At 56.9% G+C, this 20,380-nt stretch overlaps 3 protein-coding genes and 1 pseudogene across 3 annotated transcripts; all 4 read left to right on the top strand.

Moving 5' to 3' along the window:
- The first annotated feature begins 33 nt into the window (after positions 1-33).
- Positions 34-1,173, top strand: LOC126767537 (corrinoid adenosyltransferase MMAB-like). The gene has a single exon (XM_050485007.1). The coding sequence runs from the start codon at positions 34-36 to the stop codon at positions 1,171-1,173; it is 1,140 nt and encodes a 379-aa protein (XP_050340964.1).
- Positions 1,174-2,514: 1,341 nt separating this feature from the next.
- Positions 2,515-3,221, top strand: LOC126767534 (corrinoid adenosyltransferase MMAB-like). The gene is given in 2 exon segments (XM_050485005.1): positions 2,515-3,058; positions 3,061-3,221. Coding segments are annotated over 2 exon segments (705 nt in total).
- An 8,243-nt stretch (positions 3,222-11,464) lies between these two features.
- Positions 11,465-11,957, top strand: LOC126767538 (60S ribosomal protein L12-like; annotated as a pseudogene).
- Positions 11,958-17,667: 5,710 nt separating this feature from the next.
- Positions 17,668-19,110, top strand: LOC126767535 (pleckstrin homology-like domain family B member 3). Its single transcript, XM_050485006.1, has 4 exons — positions 17,668-18,042; positions 18,086-18,382; positions 18,472-18,573; positions 18,712-19,110. Exons 1-4 carry the CDS (start codon positions 17,668-17,670, stop codon positions 19,108-19,110), a joined length of 1,173 nt encoding a protein of 390 aa, XP_050340963.1.
- The last annotated feature ends 1,270 nt before the right edge of the window (positions 19,111-20,380 follow it).

Genomic DNA, 20,380 nt, shown 5'->3' on the forward strand with positions numbered 1-20,380 from the left:
TTTGTATCACTGAGGGAGCGTGACACAAGGAAAATGCCTGACACCGCAACCATTGCGTCCTTTGTAGCGTCCTTTGCCGCCCTCGCGTCGGCTGGCGGTTTGCTTTCGCTGATTATCCTACTTAACCGAGACCGCGCACTGGCTGGAGGGCGGAGCGCGACTCCGAAGGAAACTCCTCTCTCGCCGGTGAAGTTGCCGGTCCGCAAGCGCCCACTGGCAACCCGCGCGACGCCCACCTTCACAGGCACGAATGACATTGAGCGCACACTCGCACCTGACGTCATCGCCATGCACGAAGAAGCGGTTGCACGAGGCGAAGAGACCTACATTGATCCGGACACGGGGTTTACAGTGTTCACTCGGTTGGCCCACCTTCGCAAAGGCCGCTGCTGCGGTTGTCGGTGCCGCCATTGCCCATACGGCCACATCAACGTTCCTGGGAATCGACCCAAAGCGATTCCATCCGCGACAGCCAGCGGCGCTGCAGCGCGCGCGTCGGCCCTACTGGCGGTTGAGGGGGAAGCTGGGGTACCGCAAGACGGACCGACCCAGGAGGCTCCCCACAGCGTCGTGTACACCAAGACGGGCGACAAAGGCACGTCGGCGCTTTTCACAGGTGAGCGTCGCAAGAAGACGGACGTCGTGTTCGACGCACTGGGCGCTGTGGATGAGCTGAGCAGCCACGTCGGGCTTGCCCGCGCGATGCTGCGGGACATGGCGACGCAGCAGAAGGGCGAGATTGAGCTGATGGCGACGCTCGAAGAGATGCAGCAGGAACTGCTAAACGCGGGCACTGTCGTGGCGACACCTGCGGCGCAGCAGTTCAAGGAGAAAGGCGCCGAACACTCCATTGTGAAGCTCCTGGAGGGCTACCGATTCCCGGAGAAGACGATGGAAATGGAGAAGATGATTGACACGATGGATGCGCGTTTGGAGCCGCTCCGTATTTTCATTCTGCCCGGCGGGGGTAACATGGCCTCCGCCCAGCTGCACGTGTGCCGCACTACCTGCCGTCGCGCGGAGCGATGTATGATTGCTGTCGGTGACACCCATGAGGAGAAGTACACGGACCACCTGCGCCAGGCAACTGTTTACGTGAATCGCCTGAGCGACTTCTTTTTTGTTGCGGCTCGCAGTGTTGCAGAGGAGGACATTGTGCGGAAGTACGATTAACTTCCTGCTTGGCGAAGCCACGCCCGCTTTTTAGTTTCTGCTATCCTATCCCTTACTATCCACTTTTCCTTACCGTGCCTCGATCCTGTTTGTTCCGCAAGGCGACTTTATGCATTTCTCCTCCTCCTCTCTCCGGCTTTGCGAACGCAGGTCGTTAGCTATTGTCGTGGATCCAGAGAACATGAAGCAAGCACTCTTTGTTACTCTCACCGTACTCGTCCCCGGAGAGAGACGAGCTCTTTGGAATGCGAACCGTGACGCTGCGCGGCACACGCTGACACGCCTTGTACATCTTCTACGGGATTCCACCTCATTGTTTCCTTCCCACTTTCCCGTTTTAAAGGACTGCAACGACAGCAAAGCAAACAACGAAGGCTGAACCTTGAGCACCACGCCGTCGTTCGGTGGTAGTCCGACCGACGTTAAAGATGCTCCGGCGGCCCTTTGCCACTGCGCTGACGCGGGGCGGCGGCAAACAACGCAACGCGTCGTCGTCGTCTGGGACTGGTTCCCCATTGTCTCGTCGCATCGCTGCCGCCGGCGGCCTACCACGTGCAAGAAGCTCTCCATTGGAGGGACCTAACAGCAACGAAAAGGAGTCCCTCCTAGCACCATGCAGCTGCACGAAGCCGCGGTGGCCAACGGCGAGGAAACGTACATCGACCCTGACCTTGGCTACACCGTCTTCACACGACTTTCTCATCTTCGCCGCGGCCGGTGCTGTGGCTCCGGGTGCAGGCATTGCCCGTACGGCCACATAAACGTTCCCGCGTCTCGTCGCCGGAAGGATTGAGGCAGAGGCAATCACACGCGCTTCGGGGACGTGGCGTACCAGTAGGACTGTCTGGACAATCATTGTTCCCCCCCCCCCCACACGGAGTCGCAGAAGCGTTTCTGTAACTTTCACACACACACACACACACATATGGAAACAGTGCCTGTTTACAGGTACAACGCAACGGTAAAAGCAGACATGCGGAGCCAAATGTGTCAGCGAATGCAGAAAGAAAGGGTGTTGTTTCCGTCCGAACCCAAGTGAGGGACCCTGTAGGCATCGTTGCTCGCGTACTGATCACTTGTTCGCGGTTGGCTTCCTCTCAGTGTTATAGGCTTATTACTTTGCGCTTCATAACTTGCGACCACCACAAACACCGATTAAACTCGAACAAAACGATAACGTCATCGCGCACAAAAAAGATTCCTGTAGCCGTGAATACAATCCTTTTTTATTCATTATTTTACATCTCTTGAGCTACAACAAGATCGATATACCCCTCCCATCCTACACAGTAAATCATGCGCTGTGCTAGCCTGCTCGGAGTCCGGAAGCTGTCTACGCGGATGCCGTCAGCGGCGGCTCCAGCGGTCTTCCACGCACTTCGTCAGTGCGCCACCGGCAGCGGAAAGAGCGGCGCTGCGTCTGGCGGTGAAGTTCCCCACAGCGTCGTGTACACCAAGACGGGCGACAAGGGCACAACAGCGCTTTTCACAGGTGAACGTCGCAAGAAGACGGACGTCGTGTTCGACGCACTGGGCGCTGTGGATGAGCTGAGCAGCCACGTCGGGCTTGCCCGCGCGATGCTGCGGGACATGGCGACGCAGCAGAAGGGCGAGATTGAGCTGATGGCGACGCTCGAGGAGATGCAGCAGGAACTGCTAAACGCGGGCACTGTCGTGGCGACACCTGCGGCGCAGCAGTTCAAGGAGAAAGGCGCCGAACACTCCATTGTGAAGCTCCTGGAGGGCTACCGATTCCCGGAGAAGACGATGGAAATGGAGAAGATGATTGACACGATGGATGCGCGTTTGGAGCCGCTCCGTATTTTCATTCTGCCCGGCGGGGGTAACATGGCCTCCGCCCAGCTGCACGTGTGCCGCACTACCTGCCGCGCGCGGAGCGATGTATGATTGCTGTACGCGAAGCACGCGCTGAACAGTACACGGACCACCTGCGCCAGGCAACTGTTTACGTGAATCGCCTGAGCGACTTCTTTTTTGTTGCGGCTCGCAGTGTTGCAGAGGAGGACATTGTGCGGAAGTACGATTAGCCTCCTATTGAGCCGCACCTGCCTGCCAATTATGTCGGTGCCTGAAAACGAGATTTGCTTCCTTTTTTTTGTTTTTTTTCTTTATCGTTTGTTTTGGTGTGTTCATCATTTCGTAGAACGGCCGATTCAAAGGACAACGGGTTGCTGTTTGTCCAGTGTCAGTCACCCTCTCTTCCGCACACTCGTGTGGCGCTATTGCGAGATTGAACCCAATGAAGGAAGTTGCGAGCAAGCAAAAGGGGAAAACAGCTCTTCTCTCCCCTTCTTCCCTTACCTCTTCTGCACTCTCACCCCTCTTTCTCAGTCTTCATTTGTTGTACGAGCGATCGGTCACGTCGCGCCCTGCAGGCAACGACGGACTTCTCCTCTCTCAATCCCTCTCTGCGCCTTTCTTCAAGCATTTTTTTTTTTTTTCTACATCGTTCCCAAAGTTTCATTCTAACACCGAAGAAGAAATACCCAGTAATTCTATTTTCAAGTAACATTTTCCCCCTCTCCCTCTTTCTTTACTGACGTCTTTGACGTTGCGAAGATCCTCACCTCTCCGACCCAACACACAAGAACAGACCAAGAACACACACACACACACACACACACACACACACACACACACGCAAGCACACACAAACGAAACACGAAACCATGACCCCCGAAGAAAAGAAGAAGCTCCTTTTCAACCTCCGGGCGCTGTCGTACATCGTCTTCGCGTGCGCGTATGTGTCCGGCGTGGTGCTCTTCATCATGCTCTACGATAACTATTGGGCCTCCGGTGGCTTTTCCCTCACCATTGCCCTCATTCTGGTCCGCCTTTGGCAGTTCCTGATGCCAACCGAGAAGCTGTACGTCATGTTTCCCGTTGCGAGCTGGAAGCGCGCCCTGTGGCAGACCTTCTTCTTCGCTCTGTTTCTCGCCGCCCTTGGTGTTGGTCTCTGGCTCTTCGCGCGAGGGCTGCAGAAGCGCCAGAATTGGAAGGGCGACAGCTACTTCTGCTCCATGACGGGCGTCTTCATGGCAGCCAAATGGGCTTTCCTCCTTACGTTGCCCATCAAGAACCTCCGCCCCGACAAGATTGACGAAGAGACCATGGCGAAAATCCGCACCATGCTGGACATGCCGGACGGCAGCTTCAGCTCATCAAACGAACCCATCGCCTTTGCGGACTCCACCCCGAAGCGCAAGGAGCTTACCTCCCCGATCGACGCCTAATGGTGTTGGCAGTGCCACAGATACTCTTTTTCACGTCCCCCCTTCCCCCTGTTCGTGCTTCCTTTATATGTTCTTGGGTTGCTTTTTTCACACTTTTTTTTTTTCGCATACAATCAACTTGAAGCAGTTTTGCTTGGCCTCGTCACCTCTTTTCTTTTTATTTTTTACCTTTTGTTTTTCCGTCACAAGCGAACTATACACTACCTCTGCATGCGCAATCTTTCATTTTGTCACTTCCCGCCACTTTTTCCCTTTCCCGACGCGTGCCGCACGAATCAAAGGAATGTCAGAGCGCACACTTTAAACGTGGCACAACGCGTCGCGGAGGGAAAAGGAACTGGGATTTTTTTTTTTGGCCCAAACAACTCTTTTCTTTTTAAAAAAACAAACAAACAAACAAAAACACCGTGTATGAATTCAACCTTTTTTTCTCCTTTTCTTGCGCCTTCCCGCCCAAAAGCTGTACCTCGCGTTTCGCAAAACCTCCCGGTCCGCGTGCGCGACGAGAGTTTGTACCTTGACGCGGATTAGTATTTTTTTCAGTTAATTCTGTTTCTTCAATGAGCCTTTTCTTTTTTATAATCTATCATTGCCAACTCCGGCAATCTAAGTCTTCTCTGTTTCTCCTTCTTTTCTTCTTCTATTCCATAAAAAAAACTACCTTTTTCTTTTCCGGACTCAACTTGTATTCAACAACTATGAAGTACTCAACACACTGAGGTCCTCATTGTCGGCCCTTCGCTCTCTTCTCCGTGACGACGCCGCACAGGAGCATTTTGCTATTTTTTTCGTTCTTGCATCAACCTCTGAAAGCGAGTCGAGGATCTGCAGCCATGGGTTGTGGACGCGTGCGCCTGCACCCTGTTCGCAGCAGGCAGAATGGATGACTGGCGAGTGGACCTCTCCTCTTTGCGCGTCAGTCGTTTTTCCTCCTTCGGCGATTCCGTTCCGCTGCCCGTCTGTTCCCGACGCTGCTGCTGCTCTTTGTGCCTTGTAGTACCCTTTTTTCTAAACAACAAAAGGACAACGCTTATAACTGGACTCCGCGTTCCGACGTACTGCGTCTCTTTTTCATCGTGGGAGACGACACCGATGTCTTGTTTTTCTTTTCTTTTTGCTGTGTGTTGCCGACGGATGGCTCACAGCGACGGCGCCCATGCCCTCGGCCCTTTGCGACGGATTTGAAGTGAGAGATTGCTCCGATTCTTCCCGGCAATTCGTCATGTGGTCCTTTTCCGCACTTTTCTTTTCTTTGCCTCTCTCCACTTTGACCGTTTAAAAACAACAACAACAAAAACTCCTCTAGTAGCTTCTAAGCGCCTCCATGGAAAAAGGGGGGCGAAAGGAAAGTGCGCACCCGAGCAACCAAGCTATAGCGCAGGCGGCTTCCGTTAGGTTTCATACTCTTCAAAGGGGCCCAATGTGTTCGTGTGGTTTTCCTGCCACCGTTGCCGCTCTGGTCGCCGTCCTGGCAGCGACTCTGCTGTGCGGTGGACTGTAGGGGTTCGACGCTCTCTCGGTATCTCGTGCCAGCCTCACCCGCGGGCAAGCTGGGCCTGTCGTCGATGGACTGCGTAGAGCCTCCCGCTGTGTCACTCCCCACGCCTGACCCTCTTTGGCAGTCTAGCATGTCTCATGCATTACGAACCTCTGGCCCCGGGGGCTCGTCCCTTCCAGGAGTACGCGAGGGCAAGGCTGCGCTATCTGCTGCCACGCATGGTGAGGCAGTTCGTCCTTGACGGCATTGTGAAGGCGGTGGAACGAAAGCTGTTGCACCCCAGCGAGCCGCTGATTATGCATTTTGCGGGTGACAACGGCGTCGGTAAAACACGAACTGCCGAGGCCGTGTCGCTGGCGCTCGGGCAGCGGTGTGCCGGCAGTCGATGCGCCGTCGGTGACTCTACGCTCGTCCTCTCGGGCACCGCGTATGACGGAATGAGTCTGCCAGAGTTTCGTCGCGCGGTTGTTCCGCTGATTGTGCGACACGCGAGGCGGTTCCTGGCAACGGGGTGCTGGTGGTCAATGAGCTCTCTTCCTGCACCCGGACAAGGTGCGGCTCCTGTTGGTGCTGGGTCGCAGCAAGGCGTTCCCCGAGTACCCGTCTGTAGACCTTTCGGTCCTCATTGTGATTCTGACCACCGACTTTGGACGGGAAGGCCGCACGCAAGGAAGAGGGCATCGAAGAAATCAAATCGCTGATTGACGCAGAGTTCCGCGAACTGTACTCGCACCTGTCAACGTCCGTCATGCGCACCTTTCCTTTTCTTCCGTCTCGCTGCAGACGGCACGGGAAATTGCGGAGAGGACAATCCTTGATATGAGTTGCGACACCTGTGGCGTGCCCATGGCTGCCAGCGTCGATGCTGTGAGCCTGGTTGTCGAGCGAGTGAAGCCGATGCTCGCCGTTGAAAAACGGCAGAGTTGTGATGCAGCAAGTGGTAGAGGACGTGGGGACATTGGTGGACGCCACATGCACCGGAGACGTTGCAACATTCAGCGGCGAAGGTGACGGCGTGAACTCGTGGACGTGGACGACGAAGGCGCGTTTGTCGTTACCACGGAGCGCGTAATCGACACCACTGAGCTCACACGCTCATACACTCATACACACACACACACACACACACAGAGATGAAATGAACGCACCACAGAATTTGAACGGCATTCTTCCACAATGTTGCGGAAAGGGTGTCTCGATTTTGCAGTACGCTTTCAACATAGCGTGCTGTTTCCAAAATGGAGATTCAAAATGTGAGCCAAAGTGTCATCCAAAAGAAGCATCGAAATCTGCGACGTGCTGAGTGTTTGCTCGCACTAACGGAGAAAACAAAACCGATAGCAAACCATTTTGTGCTATCCGCCCTGGTTCTCTTCCCCCCTCCCCTTTTTCTTCCCGGCATCGACCTATTGAAATCGAAGCCTAACGTCTTTTGCTCCGAGCCAGGAGCACCACATTGCCCACTCTGGCAATTCTCTTTTTTAGTTTCTCGCCGTCATGTTGTCTTTGGCGGCGTGCCGGTCGATAGCCCAATGGGGGAAGTGTAGTTTTGGCTCTGAGCTGTGTGGAGGAGAGGGCATGCGTATCTCTCTAGAGCACGTTGGTCCCGGCTTGAAGAACGGCCGTTTGACTTTGCGACTAACGCTGACAGAACGGTTAGAACCGGAGCGACACTTGACCTTCTTTTATGACGACGCCCTCTTCCACAACCGTGGCATCTCTGCAAAGGACATTCTGGCAGTGTCCATGTGGTGGCTGACGCGTCCCTACTACGGTGCCTTTCATGGCGTCCCTCTCCATGTGGTCACCAACACCCACAACGCCAGTTTTCTGGGCGAGGCAGCGCCGTTGGTCATGTCACTCAGCATGCTGTCCTGGCAGATGACGCAGCTGCCGCTGCCACTGACGCCGTACCTGCACACACTTGTATTGCGGAACTGCACGTGCCTTCGCTCGGTGAGCTGAACGCGCAGTGGTCTGCGGGCAGAACGGATGGGCGGGTTCCTAGTCTGCGCGTACTCGACATTGGGGAGACGATGATCGCTTCCTTACGCGCAGTGGTGCTGTTGTTTTCCTTCACTGGAGGTCCTCTACGCCGATGGCTTGACGTCAGTGAAGGATTGGTCGGCCGCTGGCGAGGTCCTCGGCAGTTTGCGCGAGTTAAATGCGACGGCCTCTAACCTTTCCGACATCTCCTGGCTGTCGAATGTCTCGCAGCTGGAGGTGTTGAAGCTTCACGGGTGTGATGGCATTGGGATTGGTCACCCATCGGTCAGCTCCATCGCCTTCGTCTGCTTAACTGCAACTACGGTCGCCTCAACGGCATTGGCTGGATTGCCGGATGCACGGAACTGGAACAGTTGTTCCTCTATGGCTGCGCCGGTATCACGGACGGCACCGCGATTGGCGAGCTGGCCTTTCTGCGCCACCTAAACATCGGCTTGCACAGCTTCCCCACCGTCCACTGGCTGCGGGCCTGCACGCAGTTGGAGGCGCTGTGGATGCAAGGCGCGACGGACACGCCTGTGAATGACATTGACGCGATTGGCCACCTGCGAGAGCTGCGCGTTTTTGAACATGGCCTTCTCCGCCGTGCGAGACATTAGCTGGCTGCCCAACTGCGTCTCTCTGCGGGAGCTTTACCTCGTCGGCTGTACCCGCGTGCTTAACTGGCGGCCCATTGGTGAACTGCTGCGGGTAGCAACGGCCCTTGAGGTGGTGGATCTGCGCGAAGCCAACGTGTTAGGGGTGTGGGAGTGGGTGCAAGCCTCCGTGGGGCTGAAGGAGCTGCGGTTCGACGAGGCGACTCTCACCGCGCACGACCGCCTTGCACTGAGCTCTTTGCCGTCGTCGGTCCGCGTCATTATTTGACCCGCGTCGGGTGGCTGTGCCTGCTCCCCCCTTTTTTTGTTTGCCTCTCTACTCCGCCCGCGAATGGAGGCGGAGGAAACGCCGATGGGTGTAGTCTCGTCGTAGCGGACCGCTTTTCGTATCGCGTGGATAGGGAAAGGAAGCGGGACGAGTGGCGCTATCGCTCAGAGGATGATGGCGCGGCGTCACACGAATCCTCTCTCCGTACTGACCCATGCAGCAAAAAAAGGACACTTCTTCACTTGGACCACCTGCACGACGTCGTGTTCGACTTCATGTGGTCAACACCCCCACCGCCCTTTCCCCTTCTTCTTTTGCCTTTTGTTTTGCTTTTTCTACGCTGAGCGGACTACGCCAACGTCACACACACTCTACACAAAAAATATAAAATATATATATATATATATATATATGACGAAACAGAGCATTCCTGTATGTCCTCTTTTGGACAGCTCTTCGTTCTTTTCGTGAGGATCACCACGGCAGCGATTCAAGCGCACACTCTACCTTTCTCCGATGGGGACCGGCAACACGTCTTTTCGTTCCTCTTTAACTGTGCTTTGCGTCGACACATTTCTTGGGCCACGCCCTGGACAGTACAAGGAGAAACACGCCCATACTCGTCCCTTTGTTTGTAGTTGTTCAACACTCTCTTTGACCGAACAAGCGCGCAAATGACGGGATGGCCGTCAGTGCACCTCGCTGGCTTCCTTGACTGGGAAGATTATTCACCGAGCGAGAGCAGTCTGCCAACACAGGTCAACAGCCAGCGCTACGCTCAGTTGTGGTGTGAACTGACGCACTCGTTGTTGACAGGACGCTTTAGGCAAGAAACGACCGCGCTCACGGCGGTGTACTTGCGCCTTTCGGCTGTCGAGGAGGCTGAAGTCGACTCCAAACAGCGCCAGCTTCTTTTTCTTGGATGGTGGCCGTCGCGTTGTTCTCACCGCCCCTGACGCTGCGAGCTTTGCGGCGTGGCGGGAAGCGGTCCAGCGCGCGTTGACGAAGATAGCCTCGTGGGCACTGCCAGTGCCACTCCATCGCCGAAGCGGTTTGGCGATAGCAGCGCACTGCTGAGCTCGCCTCACTCCATGGCGGCGGCTGAGATGGATGAGGCGGACCTGCCAGTACCTCCCGGAGCACATCTCCTGGGCTGGCGAGCAGCAGCGTTGGGACGTCGCCGCCGAAGAGCGCTCCGCATCGCGTCCAACAACGGCGACAGTGAGCCCACGACGACGGCACCGGCGACACCACCATCGGCAGCACCGTAGCAGTCCTCGTCACCACCGTCCGCGCACCACGACCAGCCAACGGGGATCGGTTCCCCTTGCCCCACTGCTGCTGGCGACCCAGACAGCTGCGTACGCGAGCACGAACTAGCAGTTGTAGTCCCACGGCCCCCGTCCGGATTAGAGTACGAGCGAGTGGTCGCTGCACCGTGCCTCGCTCCCCTTTCGAGTGCTTGGCCGATCCAATGTCTTCTTCGTTGGCATCGTCCTTGTCGCGCACCAGCGGACTACGATGGAGGCGATAGCGCGCACATCCCCACCGCGACCCAGCCAAGAATAGCACCGCCGCGCAGCCTGTCGTCCCCCTCTGTGGACCACCGGACGCGCCTTCTTGGCGGAAGCAGCGTCCTGTCGAGTTGGCGGACCAGACGCCGCTCGCCCAGCGCAATGGGCCATCCGCACTTTTGCGGCTGCGGTACGGCACTGGCAGCAGCCCACCCCGTCTGTCTCCATGGAAACTCGACAGCCAGAGGTAAACCATGGTCGTTTCACCGAGAAGTTCTCGTTGGGTGACTCACTGGGATCACTCGCGCGATGGCAGGGCCATGAGATCGAACGCAAGGACCCATTGCTTTGTCTGTGCCAGCCTCGGCGCTTTGTGAGCACGACGCGCAGATCAAGGGTTGCCGCCAACGCGATGCCGAGACGCCGGTGTATGCGTGCCTGACGTGGACCATCAGCACCTCATCGCCATCCCCGCGGACACCTTTGAGCGTCGTCTGCGCAAGGCTGGCCTGCTGCGCGGGAGAGGCGACGCATCAGTGGCTTTCCGGACACTGCACAGCACCAGGAGCTTTTCGGGGAGCGCAACTGCCTCGCGATGCCAGTGGCCAACATCCGTGCCGTGCGCGTGATAGTACACAGCCGAGGTGAAAAGACACGCAGGTCAAGAGATTCGGCCCTCCTTTGCTTCCCTTTCCCGCTCGCACGCTCTTCTTTTGGGGACCGCCGATGCGGAAGAGGCGGTCTGGCTCAGCGAGAAATGGAATCAGCTACTCCAGCGGCAGTAGGGGAAAAGTGGAAATGGAAAGAGGTTTGCAATCACCTGCCACAGTTGCACAGCACTTTCCTTTTCTCTCCCTCTTTTCTTCCTCCTCCCTTTCTCCTCATTCATACACCATTAGATTACTACTTCTTCTCATTGCGATGTCAATTCTTTTCCAATGCTCACCTCTTTCCGCTCCACTGTTTCGCAGTGAAGGCTGAGAGTGAACGGAAAACAAACACACAAACAAACGATGGTACCGTCTGTTCCAAGAGGGTGTCTGCTCGTCGCTCTGCACCGTCTCTGCTGGATGAATTGAAAAGACTTGTAACGTCTCCCTTTCCTTTTCTTTTGCCGCTTGTGAAGCTCTCCACACGTTAGTTGGCTCATCATCATGCCGCCGAAGTTCGACCCCACCCAGGAGATCGTCGTCGTGGTGCGCGCCGTCGGCGGTGAGGTGGCGGCTACCGCCTCCCTCGCCCCCAAGGTCGGCCCTCTAGGTCTCAACGCCAAGAAGATCGGTGAGGACATCGCCAAGTCCACCAAGGACTGGAAGGGCCTCAAGGTCACCGCGAGCTGCGCGTCAAGAACCGCGTCGCGACCGTAGTCGTCACCCCTTCCGTGCCTCCCGACTCATCCGCGCCCTCAGGAGCCGGCGCGCGACCGCAAGAAGGTCAAGAACGTGAAGCACGACGGCAACATCGCCTTCGCTGAGATCATCAAGATCGCCAAGGAGGCGCAGGGCAAGTCCATGGGTGCCAACCTCAAGTCCGTCGTGATGGAGGTCCTCGGCACCGCCGTGTCCGTCGGCTGCACCGTGGACGGCGACCACCCCATGGAGATCCAGAACAAAGGTCCGCGAGGGCAAGCTCAAGGTCCCCAACTAAGGAAAGGGAAGACTTACTCCGTCCGCCCCACCCTTTTACTCTTGTGTGGTTCACGCAACGGTATTAGTTGTTTCTTTTTCTTTATCATTTTTTATTCAACACACAAGTAAAGATGAAAACGAAGAAACACGCAGCCCAGCGGATGCTGAGAAGCCTCTAGTAGCATTGGCCTACTTGATGGAACGGATCCACGGCGGTGCTTGCGTAAAACTGGTTGCAACGAGCGGACGGCTCAATGGTTGCTCGCTGCTACTGCTGCTAACTTCGCTCAAACCTTTAACGAACTCCCACTCGCTTCTCTCTTCTTTCTTCCTCTCTCTTTCCCCCTCTTCTTATCACACAATAGAGTCATGGGTACCGTCAGCCGCCCGCGGGGCATGCGCCCGAAGTGGAAGAAGAAGCGCATAAAGCGCCTGAAGCTTCGCCGCCGTCGCATGCGCCAGCGCTCGAAGTAAGCACTCCTCCTTTCTCGGCCTTCTTCTTTTGAAGAAGGTCTCTCGGAATAATGGAGGAACGAAGTGTTGAAAGAGGGATGGGGAAACTTGTCTCCCTTTCAAGGCAGAGCAGAGCCCCTTGGCGCCCGCACTTTACTCGCCACACGCCACCCAATGCGTTCAATAGCGTTTCCTGTTTTTCTGTACGACTCATTTCATCGTCTACCGTCGAGATTTTATTTAAGAAACAAGAAAAGGAGAAGGTGCTTATTTCAACTCCTACTGCAACAAAGATGTGTAGCGCTCATTGTGGTGCGCAGCTCACTCGTTGGTACAACTCCATCAGGTAGGTGTCTCGCTGCACATGACTCATCTTTGACGGCTTTGTCTTCTTTACTCTCTCTCCTTCCTCCCTCCTTTCTTTCTTCCTTCTCTTTTCCCTTCTTCTTATCACACACGATAGAATCATGGGTACCGTCAGCCGCCCGCGGGGCATGCGCCCGAAGTGGAAGAAGAAGCGCATAAAGCGCCTGAAGCTTCGCCGCCGTCGCATGCGCCAGCGCTCGAAGTAAGCACCTCCCCTCTCGGCCTTCTTCTTTTGAAAAGGTCTCTCATGGAATAATGGAGGAACGAAGTGTTGAATAAAGGATGGAGAAACTTGTCTCCTTTTCAAGGCAGAGCAGAGCCCCCTTGGCGCCCGCATTTTTACTCGCCACACGCCGCCCAATGCGTTCAACAGCGTTTTTGTTTTCTGCCACGACTCATTTCATCATTTGACCTTCCGTGTTCTCACACAAACACACACAAAAAGAAAAGAATAAAAAGACGTGTTGTGATTGATTCAATGGTCACGTTTTTTCCAAAGCGCCGGTGTGGTGCACACACGGAGCAGTTGCCCAGCTCCTCTTGCGACGTATTCAGTGCATGCATACGCCTCCACATCACGCCCTATCCCGTCTAGCTGCACCCTTCGCTCTCTTCTCCTCTCTCTTTCTCTCTCTTTTCTCTTCTTATCACACAATAGAGTCATGGGTACCGTCAGCCGCCCGCGGGGCATGCGCCCGAAGTGGAAGAAGAGCGCATAAAGCGCCTGAAGCTTCGCCGCCGTCGCATGCGCCAGCGTTCGAAGTAAGACGAGCGTCCCTTCTCCGAGGACGTTAGATCCGTTCCGTTGAACTGCTCCTGTGCTTGAGGTGAAGAGCAAAGATGCGCGTTCTGGCTGAGAGAGGAGTGCGCTCTTTTCTCGTACTCCTTACTGGACCGTTCCATCTTTGACCACCACACCACACGTCTTGCGTTTCTATGTTGCGTAAGGGAGCGATAGGAGCGACCGTGTCACGGCACCGACCACACCAAGGGCGTCTTCCCACTTGGTCACCCTGTTCACGTGCTTTTCTTTCATTTATCCTTTTTCACGTTATCGGAACGATCATGGTCAAAACAAAACAAAAAAAGGCAAACGAGAATTGTAACACGGCGACTGCGACATGGAGGGGCCTCTCGAGTCGAGTCTTTACGCTCTGGGCAGTTGACTGCTGTTTCCCCGCCCTCAGTTCTCTTTCCTATTCTTCTCAGGAACTCCTGTGGTACGGCTGCACCGTCCTGCGAGGGAATTTCTTTCAATTGCTGTCATGCGTCTTTATACCCTATCCTCCTATCACCTCGCCTTTCTTCTTTCTTTCTCTTTTTTTCCCCCTCTTCTTATCACACAATAGAGTCATGGGTACCGTCAGTCGCCCGCGGGGCATGCGCCCGAAGTGGAAGAAGAAGCGCATAAAGCGCGCCTGAAGCTTCGCCGCCGTCGCATGCGCCAGCGCTCGAAGTAAGCACTCGTTCCGATTGAGGATCCCCTGGGGCATCACTACGCTGCGTGCCGAAGGCGCGCTTCCTGCCATAGCGGGGATCTTTCCCCGCTACTTCCCAATATGCCTCCTGCCATCGCGTGTGTGAGTGCAGTCGCTGAAGTTTCTCTCCAAGGTTCTGTTTCTCCCACTGCGGATTCTCTTTCATGATTCACTTCCTTTTTGTACTTTATCCCCGTACTGTACGCTCATTTCCAAACCTAACAAATGAAGCCGAATGCGGCACAGCTGCGTTGCTACCAGTGTACCCCCATGCGTCCATCTTTGCTGACTGCGAGGCGTATCTGCGCTGCTCAAAGTCCAATTCTCTTGCTTCGCTTCCACCTTTCCCCGTTGCTTGTAGGGCTCTCATTTTTTTTTTTTTTCAAACCTCCTTTCGTGAACGCGCCGCAACGAAAGGTCTCTCGAATGCACCCTCGGAGCTCCGGCCGGGGGTGGCTCCCGCGGTATGGCGGCTGGATGCCAGTTCGGTCATGTGTACGCGCTGCAGCAGGAGCTCCTGAACAGCGCCAACAACTGGTTCCGGGCGAGCGAGCTGTGTGGCACACCGCACGGCAGAAGGTGTCGCGCTCAACGTGGCGCACTACAGCAACATCCTGCGCCAGTGCGTGCAGCCAGCCGCGTGGGAGCAGACCCTCGTTGTGCTCAACCAGATGAAGCGGGAGTCTATTCGACCGGACGTGGTGTGCGTCGGCAGCGTCCTTGCAGCCTGCACCGAGGCTAGACAGTACGACCGCGTCGAGGAGGTGTTCACGATGTACGCCAAGACGATGCTGCTGGACAGCGTTTGCTACCTCGCCCTTATACGCTCGCGGGCGGAGCGCGGGGACGCGGCCGGCGCGGTGGCAGCGGGGAGGGAGCAGGAAAAGGAGGGCGTGCCGTTTTTTGCCGTACACCTTCACACCTCCTCGAGGCCTGCGAAGTCGCCGACGATGAGCTGTACGCCGCTCAGTTGGTGCGTCACATGCACAGTGAGGAATGGCTCCCTGGCGCCCGGGATAAGAACGCCGTGATGCGCTTAGCCTCGCGGCATCCTAGCCTCCGCGAGGGCTCAGCTACTACGAAGATTACAGGCAGCAGTTAGAAGACTCACCAGAGGCTCCGCGGTGAGCTGCGCCTGTTCCCCCTTTCAGTGGTGCGCTTGTTTTGGTTGAGACCGCGTTTCTGCTTGTTCTTCACACTCCCCTGTAATATGCCAGACAGAAAGCAATGCACTTGGAGCGTGCAAAAAAGGGAAAAAGAAACAGACGAGGTCTGAAACGACGAACAAACGTTTTTTTTTTTTTTGAAGCACTTTTTGCAAATGCTTGACATCTCTTGTCGTGCCCCTCACCCCAGCCCTGTGTGTGTGTGTGTGTGTGTGTGTGCCCTCTCGCTCATTATTCCTTTTTCTCTGTCTTTCTTTCTCTCTTTCTCTCATTAGCTAAACCACGCGCGGGGAAGGGCATTTTCTCAAAAAGAAAAGAAACGAAACGGTGGATTTGCCCTGTACCATTTGGGCACTCATTTTCATTCCTTTTTGCCGTCGCTGTGTTGTCTTTGAAGATGCCACCCAAAAGGTGGAAGCAAAGCTGCACGACGGCGACAGTGATCCAGAGCTAGAGGCCAAAAAAGAGGGAAAGGAGACCAAAAAACGGAACACAAGCGTCGCCCGACGCCCAAGAGCAGCCAGCCGCAGCGCCAAGCAGCTCAAAAACTCGGCGGCTAGCACGCAGGCGAACGCGAAGGGTGCCACCGCCCCGTCGACAACGCGCACGACCATCGCTTTCTGGCTAGCGGGTCTTTGCTTGCGCTGGGGGTGTTTTTCGTGTTTTTGGCACGGCTCCCGGTGGGCCCTATTGGCGGCCCCGCAGGAAGAACGGAGGACGCGCGCTACCGTGCGGATGCGCGGAGTCGGCCTTCATGCGCGCTGAGCCAGGCAGTGCAGCGCGGCAGCTGGCGACGAAACTGTACACGCGCCGCGCCAGCAATCTCTGGCACCCACGCACACATCGCTGGATCCTCTTTGCAAGACGTCGTCGATGCACTGGACTTTGTGAGGCAGTGTGGGCGGTGGAGCGCATCCACGCCAAGCTGGCCGACGTGGGAGAGCTCCAGCAGGCACTGCAGCGGCCGCTCGCAAAGGCAAAATGCGTGGTGTGGGTTGTCGAGGAGAGCACAATTTTAAAGGTGGCGGGTGTCTTGAAGGAGCTGCTCGAAGACAATGCGCTGCGTGGCACCACTGTGCCGGCCGGCAGCCGGGGCATGCTCGTGTTGGCTAGCGCAAAGACGAGGGAGGAACTGAAGGAGACGCTCCCTCATAGAGTTGTCCATTTGTTTTCCACCGTTGAGGTGACAAAGTAAATACGGATGCTACGCTCCTTGTGCGGCGTGCTGCGGATTTATTCTCCTTGTTCTCCTCACTTTTTCCTCCCACTGTTGCGTACCATCGGTGTGTCGCACGTTCTAGATTCACAAACGGGGTCCATTGTAGCAGCGGCCAACAATCACACCCGTAAACAAGCACACACACACACAAAAAAAAAGAAAGGAAATGCATGCCCGAATACACGAGTTTCTGTGGTGGTTGTTGTATTTCACACGTGTAGTCTGCGTTGCACACAATCTCTGTCCACACTTCCTTTTCTCTCCTCTTTGTTGTGCCGGTTACTCGAGAAGCGCAGCTACACAAAGCTGCCTGCTAATCGGGAGATTCATCCTATCTCATGTTTGGTCACGTACACAAACATCTGCATACATATTCATACTAACAATAGAGTGACAGAAAAAAAAAGAGTCAACAGCTAGAGCAAAAGATCGTTTCTACTAAAACGGGCCTTTAGCACACACACACATACACACAGACGCACGCGTTTGTCTGCACCGTGGTCAACATGGCGAACATGGATCAAGTACTGGAGGAGTACATACCGAGTCATTAACGACAAAGATGACGAGATTCATCGGCTGATCAAGGCAAGTGAGGAATTCCGCGCTGCGCAGCAGAAAAGAGGAAGCGCTACGCACCAAAGTGACAAAGCTCAAGTCTGACCTCGAGACACGAGCCAGCGCTGCGCGCAAACTAAAGGTGAAGGCCGAGGCGGACGACGCCAATGGGGAAGCTAGTCAACAACACTGAGGCCCTCAAGAAGGAGCTCGCAGACACACAGCAACAGCTGCAAACCATCGTCACCGCTGAACGGGACTTGCGAGCCAACGTTCAGGCGGAGGCAGAGGAGAAGGCTCGGCAGTGGTCAGCGCTCGAGGCAGACCGCGCTTCGTTGGAGAAGGAGAAGGAGCACCAGGCGGCGCTTGTGGCCATTGCCCAGCGAGACGCGGAGGCAGCCGCGGCCAATGCCAAGACTCGCGGCGCGTCTTCATGAAAGCGAAGTGGCCGCCACGACGCCGAGGACGCTGCCACGGCGGCCGCGCAGGATGCGGCACATGGTCCCAGTCGACGACTACAACCGCCGAACCAGCGAACTTGAGCAGCAGGCAGCCGCGCGCGCCCGCGAGCTGGAGCGGCTGACGGTGGAATGGCGCGGGAAGCTGCAGGCCGCTGAGGACGAGGCCAAGGACCTGCGTCGTGAACAGCCAGGGGCAGCAGCGGCTGAACGACCTCGCTGCACAGCGCGAGCAGAGCGACAAGGCGGCGGAGGAGACAAAGCAGCAGCTGCGGCTGGTGCGTCAAGAGCTGGGCCACCAGGTAGAGGTGGCAGAGGCAGAGGCGCGCGTTGGAAGGATGCGGCTGTGAAATCCACCGACAGCACCGACGAGCTCGTGCGGAAGGTCGCCGCCAAGACGGAAGAGGTTCGGCGTGCTACAGGAAGTGATGCAAGAACTGCGTGTGCAGTTGGAGAGAACCAAGACGGCCGCTGACACTGCGCGCGAGACCCATCAGGCGCAGCTGCGGGCCGCGCAGGAGCAGCTGCAGCAGTGGCAAGCCGACGCCCAAGGTCGCGAGCGCGAGGTGCGGGCAAAGGAGGTCGCCGTGCGCGATGCTAGCGCTGCGCTGAATTCCCTGCGCGAGGAACATGGCCGCGTCGTTGGGGAGCTAAAGGACCGGCTTGCCACTGCGTTGGCGTCCGACGCCAGCCACAAGGAAGAGGCAACTCGGCTGCAGCACGAGCTGCGGCACGCGCAGCAGCAGGTGAGCGAGATGCAGCACCGACTCTCCCACGAGCAGGCCAGCCTACGAACCAAGGCGGAGAGGCGACCGCCAAGATGCACCAGGCGCAGGAACAACTGCGCACCCGCGAGGAAGAACTGCGCCGCGCCGAGCTGCTGCACGACAAGGCCGTTCAGGACCTGCAACACAGGCATGCCGCCGCACTGGAGGAGGTGCGACGCGCGAAAGGAGGCCGACCTCAATGACATGGCAGCCCGCCTGGAGCGCTACAAGGCGGCACTGGCTGACCACGCTGGCGACAGCAAAGGACTCGCGAAGGAGCTGCAGCTCTCAACCGAAACGTTCGCCAGCTGCAGGAGCAGCTTGCAAAGGCGCAGGCGGCGGTGGCGGCCAAGACTGACACCCTTGACAGCGCAAGACGGGACTTGAGCAGGCACAGAACCGGCTTCGCGCAGGCAGAGAGGCGTGCACTCGCCTGCAGCGAGGACAAGGACCAGGCGGAGAAGCTCATGAAGGCAGCTGAGGCAGAGACCCAAGCGCACCGCCAGGAGATGAGGGTGCTGCGCGAGCATGTGGAGGAGCTCCAGCGTGAGATAGACGCGCAGAAGCAGACCATCGCCTCCGCGCGTGAAGAGTCGCGCAGCCATGAGGCCAACTGCACCGCCCTGCGTCAGCAGCTTGGCGCGGCAAATGCTGCCGAGCAAGCTGCGCGAAAAGAGCTCTCTGCCAAGTCACTGGAGATGGCTTGAGATGCAGCACCGCGCTGAGATGGAGGCAGCGCGTGCCAACGCGTTGAAGGAAGCCGCACAAGAAGCCCAGCATGAGACGCGTCGCCAAAAGGATCTGAAGCTAGCGGAGGAGGACAACCAGAAGCTGCGTGCTGAACTGGAGGACCGCGCCGCCGAGTGCCGCCGCTTGACCAAGCACGCGGAGGAGGTCGAGGAATTGGCCCGCAAAACGGCAGAGGAGCTGCGGCAGTCGGTGCAGTCAAGGGACGACACCATTGCCGCCCTCCGCCGTGACCAGGCAGCCGTCGTCCCGCAGCTGAACGAGGAGCGTGGTCGTGTCCTTGTCCTTCAGGAGAAGCTGCAGCACCAGAAGGAGCTGGACTGTCTCGGCGCCAGTAACGCGCAAAACAAGCTTGCCGAACTTGAGGCGGCACTTGAGGCGAAGGAAACGGCCTTGCTGGTTTCCAAGGAGGAGAAACGACTCAGCGAACAACGGGTGCAAGGCTTGCAGAGTCGCCTCGACGAGCTTAACGCCGCCGTGGAGGCACGGGAGCGCAAGTACCAGGCGCGGAAAGAGGAACTGCGGCGAGCGCTGGAAACGCTTAGCCGGGAGAAAGACGACGTCAAAGAGGCCGCAGAACGAATGGAGAGCGAGGTTGCCGCGGCAGGCGCCATTCGTGCGCGATACAAGGAGGAAAAAGCCAAGATGGAGGTGCTGCTGCGGCAGTTCGAGGAGAAAACCAGCGCGGTCACCAAAGCTGAGAAAGCAAGTCGCAAGCGCGAGGCCGCCCCTGCAGCGCGAGGTGGACGATCTGAAAACTGCGCTGCAGGACGCACAACGCGAGTGTGAGAGCCGCATCGCGGGCATCAAGTCGCAGTACGCCCAGCGAGCGGAAGGACATGAGTTCACCGCACGGAACGCCACCCAATCCGCCGCCGAAACGGAAAAGCACAACCTCGAGCTCCGGCCTTGCTTCTATTAGCGCGCGGCGCAGGATGAGGCCGCATCCTTGCAACAAACTGCCGGGGAGCTGCGGCGACACTTGGCGCTGACACACGCACAGCACGTCGGCGGCTACGCCGCCGATGCCATTGCCATAAAGGCTGCCGTCATGGATCTGGCGCTTGAGGCATGCCGGAACGCCGCTGCCCGTGGTGGTGGTGGTCTGCAGGAAGGCTTGCGTGTCGCGCAGCTCGCCGCCCGCGATGCGATCAACAAGGTGCAAGATGCCACTGCCTCGCAGAGTCGTCAGCTGCAGATACTCCAAGCTGAGCACAACGCCGAAATCGA

Source organism: Bactrocera neohumeralis, unplaced genomic scaffold (assembly GCF_024586455.1).
Source record: "Bactrocera neohumeralis isolate Rockhampton unplaced genomic scaffold, APGP_CSIRO_Bneo_wtdbg2-racon-allhic-juicebox.fasta_v2 ctg7631, whole genome shotgun sequence".
Lineage (NCBI taxonomy): Eukaryota > Metazoa > Arthropoda > Insecta > Diptera > Tephritidae > Bactrocera > Bactrocera neohumeralis.